An 11,211-nucleotide genomic window follows, 5' to 3' on the forward strand; every position below is an offset into this window, starting at 1 on the left:
ACGAAGGACCTGATACCCAGCATGAGCAAAACTAATGTAGTGTACAAAATCCCATGCACGGACTGCACAAAACACTACATAGGACAAACAGGCAGACAGCTAACCATCCGCATCCATGAACACCAACTAGCCACGAAACAACACGACCAGCTATCCTTAGTAGCCACACACTCAGATGACAAGCAACATGAGTTCGACTGGGACAACACTATTATCATAGGACAAGCCAAACAGAGAACAGCCAGGGAATTCCTAGAGGCATGGCACTCATCCACAGATTCAATCAATAAGTACATCGACCTGGACCCAATATACCGGCCACTGCAGCGGACAGCTGGAACTGACAACCGGATGTGGCAGATACAAATCACTGTAAATGCCAGAGGAAACATCACAGGAGCACTTCACAGGAGGCTCCCAAGCACTGAGGATGTCACCTAGGCAGGGGACGAAACGTCTGCAACTCAAATTCCCAGCTCGGCAAACAGAACTTCAACAACTTGAGACACCTAGCTTTTCCAAAACTGAGAAACTATGTTGTACAACTAAGGCTCACAGTGCAGAATTCAAAGACTCAGGTGCAACAAGAGCTAAGTGACATACCAAAGTTGACATCTGCACAACTTCAACTTCTTGGAAAGAACAAGTTAAGAATAAGTGGCTGTCTTACATTTCAATATTAATAATGTAGGAAGAGCAAAAAGAGTAACTAGACCACCATGGAACACAGAAAGAATTAGAGAAAACTAAGAAAATTACTGATCACAGTATTTCTAAAACACAAAAGTTTGCAACATAGAGAGAGGCATTCGGGATGAAGGGGGAATTATCTTTCAATCAACTTGTGCAGGAATGCAAAAAGCTTTTAGGAGCATGTTTCCAGAGGTGGCAGAATACTTCAAGTTTATTTTCACTCTTTCATTGGATGCGTCCCTAGCAAGGCCAGGTTTTTTGCTTATGTTATGGACTAGGCCAAACCTCCTCAAAATATTTTACGACAGCAGCCTCCAGCCTAAGGTTTTCTTATTTTGAAGGCATTTGTGAAGTGGATATTCCAGATGTGATACAGCTGGTCAAACCACTCCACTTCAAGCAAAACAGAATTACTTCAACAGTACAGTTGAAACATGAACAAAAGAAACAGAATTTAGAAGAACTTAACTATTGGAAACTATTTCTGATGAAGGGCTTTTGTCCGAAACGTCAATTTTCTTGCTCCTCGGATGCTGCCTGATGTGCTATGCTTTTCCAGCACCACTCTAATCTAGACTCTGGTTTCCAGCATCTGCAGTCCCTGTTTTTACCTCTTGGAAAACTTAACTGATTTGATACAGTAACTACTATGATTTAACTGCTCCAATACAGTAACATCCCTTAAACACACCACTCAGCAAAAAAGGTAAATTCAAACAGATTCTTACAGACAGGAACGAACAACATCCATAAAGATTTCAGGAGAATGTCAGGGGAGTTCTTTACAGAAGCTTGTAACTTGGACTCTCATATTGTGACCATTACAGCTAAAAACAAACAAGAAAAAGTCTGAACTGGGAGAACTGGCAGTCCCCTTCCATTGTTGACCTAGACCATTCGGCACCTCTGCCTTTACAACCTCGCTTCAAAAAATCGAGGACAAAATAACCTTTTTAAAGTGACAGCATAGTCATACTTATCCCTAATTTCTCTCAAGATGGTGGTACCTTCTTGAAAGACTGCAGTCCATCTAATATATCTACATTGCTTTTAAAAAGGGAGTTCCAGGATTTTGTCCCAGCAATATTGAAGGAACAGTAACGTAACTCCAAGTCAAAATTATGTAGGTCATGGAGGGAAACTTGCATGTGGTAGCGTTCCCATGCCTCCACTGCCCTTTCCTCTCTCATGAAAAAGGTCAAAAGTTTAGAAGGTGCTGTGAGAGGAAGTTTGGCACGTTGCTGTAGTGCATCTTGATTATTCTACACACTACTGCCATTGTGCTGATTCAAGGTGGTGAATAGATGCCAATCAAGGAGGTTACATTGTCCTCGGTGATTGAACCACAGTCATACAGCCAAGTGGAAAGTATTCCATCACATTCTTGACTTGAGCCTTGCAGATGATGAACAGACTTTAGAACTGCTATCAACACGTCTCTTGCTAAGTGTGCATCAAAAAAGCATGGCAGATCTCAGAGTTTTTCCTCCATGGGACAAAGTACTGATGATTATAAAGTGTTTGTCTCTCCTGTTTTGTCAAAAAGCAGCTAAATTGGTTAACTGAAATTGAAACTTACAGGAAAAATGCTTTTTTTTTTACAATTTCAAATATTTAAACTTAAATAATTTAATAAAAACTTCAGACATTTAAATAAAGATACTACTTTTACATCTGCAATATCACCCAAGTCATAATGTTTTGGGTTCAGAACCTGCAGCACAAAATATTATAATCATTGCCCATTGTGCTCGATTTTGGATGAGTCATTATACCAAGACTGTCTGCCTACTCAGTGGATATATAATTTAAAAATTGCTATAGGACTCCTGTGACACAATGGCAGTGCCCTACCTCTGGATCAGAACATATTGGTTCAAGTCCCATCTGCCATAGAGCTGTCGTAACGTCTGAATTGGGTAGATAAAAGAACACTGAGGAAGAGGAGTTTTCCCCATTGTAACAACCAATATTTAGCCTTCAACAAACATCAAACAGATGGTCAATCTGCCACATTGCTGTTTGTGGCACCTTATTATGCTTCCCTAACTACAATAAATGACTACACGTCAAATGATTTCACTGGCTGTTTGGTGCTTTTGGGCTTAAGTTGTGAAAGATGCAAAACAAATGCAAGTTCCTTCTTTACTATTAAATCTATGTTTATATTGAAAGCTTGGAACCCATTTATTTTACTCCAAACATAGCAATTCAACATTTTATTCATAAAAAATATCAAAATGTTGAAGCAGCTTTTAAGCTTCTACCTTAAAAGAGGTAGCAGAGGTAATTAATTAAAACCGCACACCTTAGGAAGTAATTAATTAAGAATGTGGAAATCCTACATATATCTTACGAGGTAATCTGTTTACTTACATACAGTTTGCCTCAACAGCAAAGTTAAACGTGCAAAGCACATTATATTCGAATGGTGCTCTCGCAGTTTTTATTTTTTTTTGCCGTTTAATGGTTTGAAGCACTTGATGGGAACTTACGTCCCGGCAGAACAGCTCATTAAGTTCTTCCAGACCACGCCTACCTTTGCAAACAGTTTTATCAACAAAAAAAGAACTTACATACTGAACACTGAATCCAAACTAAATTAGATACTCATTTTTATAAACAACTCATTCCTTTTCAACTTCGATTGTGTTTTTTTTAAATACAAGAAAAGAACTATTTTTATAGAAGGTTCGGTCGACAGGGATTCCAGGATCTGAGGCCAGTTTTTCAACTCTCCACCACCTCTCCCCCCCCCCCCCCCAATATGTTACAGCATTTAGTAAACTGCAAAGGGAAAAAAAAATCTGGTCGATGGAGAACGGGAAGTTGAAACATCACAATTTTTTTTCCCCAGAAGTGATTAAAGCAGGGCGAAGCACAGCCTAATACAGCGGCCGATAGCCTCGGACTTTCCTTGTGGAACTCGGCGGTCTCTCCGTTGGACACCGACAGGTTGCATGCTTTATCAGCACACCCGCGCCCCCCAGGCTAACAACACCAGGCCTCGAAGCCCCCGATTTTTTTTCTTCTCTCACACACACACACAGGGGGGCGCACGTTCAGCCCTAGTCTCCTGGCGCCTTCTTACCTGGACTTGACGCCACTGCCCGCCCGCTCGTACGGCCACGTTTGTCCGCCGGGCGCCAGCGGATCGCTGAAGTTGGGGGCCGGGTAATTCCTCTCCATGGTTTTTTTTCACCCCGAGTGCGCTGCGCTCGTGGGGGGCCGGGCTGGCCGTCACATGCCTCGCGCCAGCGGGGCGGCCGTTGGGAGTTGAGGTGCTCGCGCTAGCGGGGCGGTTGTTGAGAGTTGTGGGCCTCTCGTTACAGTGCTTTGCTGTGTGAAAGCGAGCGGCAGGCCGACGGATGTACTAAAAAATCCGGACAGTGAGAAGTGGCGGATGTCTGGATATCCAGTCAACCTGACTTTCTGATTTTTTTTTCTCTCTCTCTCGCTCCCTTCTCCAGAACGTTTCGTTTTCTCCCAGGATGCACCACCTTCTGCTCCAGAGCTGGCGGAAAGGAAACCGCTAAAACGTAAGGAATCGGGGAGGGGACAAGACTAATGGCTGGCTATTGTTGGAATGTCCAGGCCCATTGTACCAGAGTTGTTTTACTAATGCCGGATAGCTCAAAAACATAATGGTAGTGATTTCTACGGTTTGACCGCCTAATACCAGATTTTAGTTGGGGTTGTTAATGTTTGAATTCCTAATTCCTTCGCACAGGTTTTCTAATGCTTGATTGTACAAAACGAAAACTATTATCGGACAGTTAACACTCCCAACTCCCAGTGCAGTAGTGAGTGCCGTACTGTCGGAAGGTGCGTGTTTTCGACGTGACCTTAAACTGAGTTTGCTTTGTCAAATGGACTTAAAAAGACACGATTTCTAAATGCCAGGGAGTTATGTATATTGGCCTGTACAACTTATTTTCTTATTTATAACCTCAAAATTAACATAATTAATTGCGTATTTAGTTAGTAGCACATTGCTGTTTGTGGGACTTGCTGGGGGTGCAGACTGGTTAGGTTAGTGAGTAAATTTCTAAAGTTAGAACATTTAAAAGACATTTCGATAAGTACATGAATACGAAAAGTTTAGAGGGACATGGGTCAAACGCAGGCAAATGGGACTAGTTTAGTTTGGGAAACCTGGTCAGCATGGACGAGTTGGATCGAAGGGTCTGTTACCGTGCTATACATCACCATGACTCTACATTTTCAGCTTTAAAAACACATTGCGATGAACTTTGGACATGAAAATTGGTATATAAATTCAAGTCTGTCTGCTTTCAAAATGGGAACTAGTTACCTCTATGTTTACAAAAAAACAGAACAAATGATAAAAATGATGTTGAAGGACGGGGAAAACGAATACTTTCTGTATGCTGAGTACTGGATTAGTCATTTGTATCAGTATTCACCCAAGATTGGACATGGCCAATCTGCTGCAGTAAATGAGGCAGTAGAGAAATTAAATACGATAAAAACATAAAGAGAAAGTATTTAATAGTTGGCAATATTCAAAGTGAAAAAAGTCAAAAAATGCTGAAACTTCCTAATAGTAGTGTATGATAACCACCTGATGAAGGAGAATTGCTCCGAAAGCTAGTGCTTTCACATAAACCTGTTGGACTATAACCTGGTGTTGTGATTTTTAACTTTGTACACCCCAGTCCAACACCAGCACCTTCAAATCTTGTGTATGTATTGTTTGTGGAGGATTGCAAATGTTATTTCCTTTAAAATACTATTATTAATCAGTTTGCCCAGTGTACCTGGAGAAACTTTCAGAGACAATTTGAGATAGTTTTGTGAAACAAATGGTTAATAAATTAAAGCCAGCATGACTTTGTTAAAAGGCAAATCAGGTTTGATTAAACAAAAACACAAATTGCTGAAAAAGCTCAGCAGGTCTGGCAGCATCTGTGGAGAGAAAATAGATTTACCATTTTGGGTCTAGTGACTTTGCTTCAGAACTTCGATTCAGCATAGATGATGCCAAACCTGTGAGATTTTACAGAAATTTCTGTTTTTGTTTCAGATTTCCAGCATCTGCAATTCTTCTGGTTTCAAGTTTGATTAGCTTGAGTGAGTACTTTAAGGAAGTAATGCAGAGGGTTATTGAGCATCATGTAGTTGATTTGTATATAGACTTTTAGAAGTCATTTAATGAAGCACAAGTTTATAATAAATCATAAACTTCTTCACCAAATAAAAGTTAATTGGATTATAGGGGCAATGGAAGTGCAGATGCAGGATTGGCTACAGAACACACTGTATTGGTGAATTGCTGATTTTAAGCATAGAGAAGAGTACAGTGGCCTTCAACAGTGATTTACCTGCACTTCACCCAATTTGGACTGCTGTATTCTCTGTGCACAATGTGGTTTCCTCTGCAGTGGGGAGACAAAACACAAAATGTGTGACCACTTTGCCAAACACCTCCACTTTATCTGTAAAAATGACCCCAAGCTTCCAACTGCCTGCCACTTCAACACACCACTATGTTCCCATGCCAATATTTCTGTCTCTCATCTGCTGCAGTAAAGCTCAATGCAAGCTAAAGGAATTCCACCTTATCTTCCAAATAGTCCTCAGAATTCAACATTGAATTTAACAATTGAGTGTGAACATCTTCATCCGTGTTTGTTACCCACCCCAATATCTGAAAGTTATATTCTCCCAGCACAGCCAACATGTTTTCAACTGTCACACTTCCCATTAACATCCGTTGAACATTTATCTTTCTCCCAGCCTATCATCAGCAATCCCTTCTCCTTTTTATTATCTTTCTCTGGGTAAGATCTCCATCTATTCACTCCTTTCCCTCACCATCTGTCATCAGCATAAATTTCCCAGCTGCTTTCTGTTCTGATGAAGGGTCACTAGACTCGAAACCCTAACTCAGTTTTCTCCTCACAGATTCTACCAGACTTTGAGTTTCCCCAACACTCCTGTTTCAGTTTCAGATCACCAGCATTGACATTCTTTATTTTATTTAAGTGTACAGTGATTCTCGTAGTTATACAGTTGTACAGCATGGTAATAGGTCCAACTGGTCCACGCTGACCACATATCCCAAATAAATCTAGTCCCATTTGCCAACATTTGGCCCATATCCCCCTCAACCCTTCCTATCCAAATACCAATCCAGACAACCAACGAATCCTGTCTTTTAAGTGTTGTAATTGTACTGGCTACCTCCACTTTCTCTGGCAGCTTATTCCATACATGCACCACCCTCTGCATGAAAAAGTTGCCCCTTAGGTCACTTTTAAATTTTCCCCTCTAACCTTCAACCTATGAACTCTAGTTTTTGTTCTCCTCACCCTGGGGAAAATACCTTATCCATGCCCCTTATGGTTTTATAAATCTTTATAAGGTCACCCCACAGTCTCGGACACTACAGGGAAAATTGACCCAGCCTCTCCCTATAGCCCAAACCCTCCAACCCTGGTGGCATCTTTGTAAATCTTTTCAAGTTTCAAAACATCCTTCCTATAGCAGGGAGACCAGAACTGAATGCAATGTTGAAAAAGTGCCTAACCAATGTCCAGTACAGCCACAACATGACCCCTCAACTCCAAAAGCCACCTTCACTATCCTGTCCACCTGTAACTCCACTTTCAAGGAATAATGAACCTGCACTCCAAGGTCTGTTTGTTCAGGACCTTACCATTAAGTGCATAAGTTCTGCCATGATTTACCTTTCCAAAATGCAGCACCTCACATTTATCTAAATTAAACTCTATCTGCCACTCCGCTGCTCATTGCCCATCTGATCAAGATCCTGTTGTATTCGAAGATAACTTTCGTTGTCTGCTACAGCTCCAATTTTGGTGTCATCTGCAAACTTACTAACCAGGACTGAAGGGTCTGTTTCCATGCTGTACATCTCTATGACTCCATACTTCCTATGTTCACATCCAAATCACTTATATAAATGACAAAAAACAGTAGACCAAGCACCGATCCTTGTGGCACACCGCTGGTCACAGGCCTCCAGTTTGAAAAGCAACACTCCATGGGGTTAATAGAAGGACCACTGCTATTGTAAATCTATATCAATGACTTGGAATTTGTGTTGTAAGCCTAACTTTGAAGTTTGAGGATGATAATAATTGGTATAATAGCAAACAGGATAGTTAGAGACTTCAGGGTGTCATTGTGTGGTGAAATAGGTAAGACATTTTGCAGATGAAATTTATTGCGGGAGTGTGAAGTAATTCATTTTGGCAAGAAGAATGAGATGAGGGAATATAAACTACAAGGTACAATTTTTAAAGTAGGTTCAGAAAAAGAAGCCCGGTTGTGTACTGTAAATATGCCTCCAAGCCACTCATCATCCTGACTTGGAAATATATTGTAGTTTCTTCACTATGCTGGGTCAAAATCCTGGAATCCCCCCCCCCCCCCAAGGCCATTTTGGCCTAGTGGTATTATCTCTAGATTATTAATCCAGAAATTCACCTAATGTTCTGGGGACCTGGGTCTGAATCCAGCCAAGGCAGGTGGTGGAAATTGAATTCAATAAAAAAAATCTGGAATTAAGAATCTACGACATGGAGACAACTATAGCCAGCCTCAACATCAACGGCAGCAGGGAGTCACAGCGCAGATTCCAGACCCTCTCGGTCCTTCGGGACGGGAGGTATGCGGTGTGCTTCCTGCAAGAAACCCACACTACCCCGGGAGACGAAGCCACCTGGCTCCTGGAGTCGCGAGGGAGGGGTCTACATGAGTCACCTCACCCGCAGATCTGGCGGGGTGGCTATCTGGTTGGCCCTGCATTTTCAGCCAGAGATCTTGGGGGTCAGGGAGCCCGTGTCAGGCTGTTTGCTTCACCTGACGGTTCAGGGGGGCGCGGTGCTTCACTTGATGAACGTCTACGCTCCCCTGGCCAGGCCAAGGCAAGCGAGCTTCTTCGAAGAAGTGTCCGCTCATCTCGCCTCCATCAACGAGAACCAGTGCGTTGTCCTCGGGGGAGATTTTAACTGCGTCCTCGAGGGCAGGGACCACGGCGGTGCCCGCACCGGTTGGGCGTCGGGGAGGAGGTTGGGGGACTTGTTCAAGTCCTTCGACCTGGTGGACATCTGGCGGAATCTCCATCCCGACTCCATCGCCTTCACCTTCGTGAGGCCTGGGGTCAGAGCGTCCAGATCGACCGCCTGTACGTTTCGCGGGCGTACACATCCTGTTTTCCGAAGGCCTCCAAGCGGCAGGTGTCGTGCATGGACCTGGTGTGGGCGGAACTCCTTCCGTTCGGCGCCAGGCTCGGCTCCGCGTACTGGCACTTTAACAACCTGCTGCTGGAGGACGAGCGGTTCCGGGACTCGTTTCGTCGTTTCTGGGCCGGCTGGAGAAGGAAGCGGGGAAGCTTCGCCTCCCTGAGGCTATGGTGGGACGTGAGCAAGGCTCACGTCCACATCTTCTGTCAGGAGTACGCGAGGGGGTCGACAAAGAGGCGGAAATCCAGGATCGGAAATTTGGAGAGGAAGATGCTCGACCTGAAGTCACGCCTCAGTCAGCCCGACGCGGACCCAGCCCTGCGCGGGGCATACGAAGAGAAGAAGGTCGCGCTCCGGGACCTGCGGCTCGTCGGGGCTCGGGGTGCGTATGTGAGGTCGCAGATCCAGGACCTGGACCGCGGCTCCCCCTTCTTCTACTCGCTGGAAAAAAGGCGTGGCACCCGTCAGCAGCTCCTTGTGCTGCTGGCCGACGACAGGTCCCTCGCCTCGGATCCGGAGGGTATCAGGTCCCGCGTCCGAAACTATTACACGGCTCTGTTCTCTCCGGATCCGTCCAGCGAGGATGCTCGCAGAGTTCTGTGGGAGGACCTGCCGCAGCTCGGCCCGGAGGACACCGGAAGGCTCGACGCTCCCATCACTTTAGAGGAGCTGACCGGCGCCTTCGACCGGCTCTTCGAGGGGCAAGTCCTCAGGGCTGGACAGAAGAACTGGCGTCCAGTCTCCCTCCTCAGCACGGATTACAAAATCTTTGCCAGGGTGTTGTCTTCTCGCCTGGCCTCCGTGCTGGCCCACATGATTCACCCGGACCAGTCCTACACGGTCCCGGGCCGGAGGATACACGACAACGTCCACCTGGTCCGGGACCTGATTCATTTCTGTCGACGGGCTGGTTTGCCGAGCGCCTTCCTGTCTCTCGACCAGGAGAAGACGTTCGACAGGGTCGATCACGAGTACCTGCTCGGGACTCTGGGGGCATTCGGGTTCGGGACGCAGTTCGCCGCCCAGATCCAACTTTTGTACGCCGCCGCAGTGTGTCTGGTTAAAGTTAACGGGTCCCTGACGGCGCCCCTTCGCTTCGGGAGGGGAGTGCATCAAGGCTTCCCCCTGTCCGGCCAGCTGTATTCCCTGTGCGTGGAGCCTTTCCTGCGCCTATAAGACCATAAGACATAGTAGCGGAAGTAAGGCCATTCGGCCCATCGAGTCCACACCGCCATTCAATCATGGCTGGTGGGCATTTCAACTCCACTTACCCACATTCTCCCCGTAGCCCTTAGCATCCCGGCCTCCACTGCACTCTGCGGCAATGAATTCCACAGGCCCACCACTCTCTGGCTGAAGAAATGTCTCCGCATTTCTGTTCTGAATTTACCCCCTCTAATTCTAAGGCTGTGTCCATGGGTCCTAGTCTCCTCGCCTAACGGAAACAATTTCCTAGCGTCCACCCTCTCCAAGCCTCTTGCGGAGGAGGTTGTCGGGGCTGGTTCTGCGCGGCGTGGGCATGGGGATGGTCCTCGCGGCCTATGCCGACGAAGTGCTCCTCACGTTCACCGACCAGGTTGACCTGGGGAGGATGCGCGAGTGCCAGGCCGTGTACTCGGCAGCGTCTTCCGCCAGGATCAACTGGGCCAAATGTTCCGGACTACTGGTCGGTCCGTGGCGGGTGGACTCTCTGCCGGAGGAGTTACGGGGGTTCAGCTGGAGTACCACCCATCTCCTCTATCTGGGGGTCTACCTCAGCCCGGCTGAGGAATCCTGGCCGGCCAATTGGTAGGAGCTTTAGGCCAAAGTCTCGGCTCGCCTAGGCCGCTGGACAGGACTGCTCCGAGTGCTATCTTACAGCAGTCGAGTGCTGGTCATAAACCAGCTGGTGGCTGCCAGTGTGGTACCGGATGGTCACTTTGCTCCCTCCTTTGTCGCTGACATCCAGAGAACGTTGGTCGACTTCTTCTGGGACAAAAAGATACACTCGGTCGCTGCGCAGGTTCTGAATCTCCCTATTGAGGAGGGCGGTCAGTCGCTGGTGTGTGTCCGCACCCAGGTCGCGACGTTCCGCCTTCAGACCTTGCAGCGATACCTTTACGTCGAGCCTCCTCCTAGGTGGTGCACCCTGGCGACATTTTTTCCGCCAGGTGCGTAACCTCAACTACGACACGCAGCTCCAGTTCATCGACCATGAGGTCACACTCAAGACGCTGCCTGTCTTTTACCAGGACCTGATCACTCTCTGGAACATGGTCGAATCGCACCACGCCTACCCTCGGGC

At 46.2% G+C, this 11,211-nt stretch overlaps 1 protein-coding gene across 1 annotated transcript in view; it reads right to left on the reverse strand.

The window, feature by feature from the left end:
• The window catches only part of qser1 (glutamine and serine rich 1), a 159,087-nt gene extending 154,892 nt beyond the window's left edge, over nucleotides 1–4,195 (reverse strand). The window contains exon 1 of the mRNA XM_043705539.1: nucleotides 3,785–4,195. Within this exon, the coding sequence (XP_043561474.1) occupies nucleotides 3,785–3,882 (98 nt within the window). The 5' untranslated portion in view covers nucleotides 3,883–4,195. The remainder of the gene's footprint in view (nucleotides 1–3,784) is intronic.
• Nucleotides 4,196–11,211: the final 7,016 nt, after the last annotated feature.

Source organism: Chiloscyllium plagiosum, chromosome 16 (genome assembly GCF_004010195.1).
Source record: "Chiloscyllium plagiosum isolate BGI_BamShark_2017 chromosome 16, ASM401019v2, whole genome shotgun sequence".
NCBI lineage: Eukaryota > Metazoa > Chordata > Chondrichthyes > Orectolobiformes > Hemiscylliidae > Chiloscyllium > Chiloscyllium plagiosum.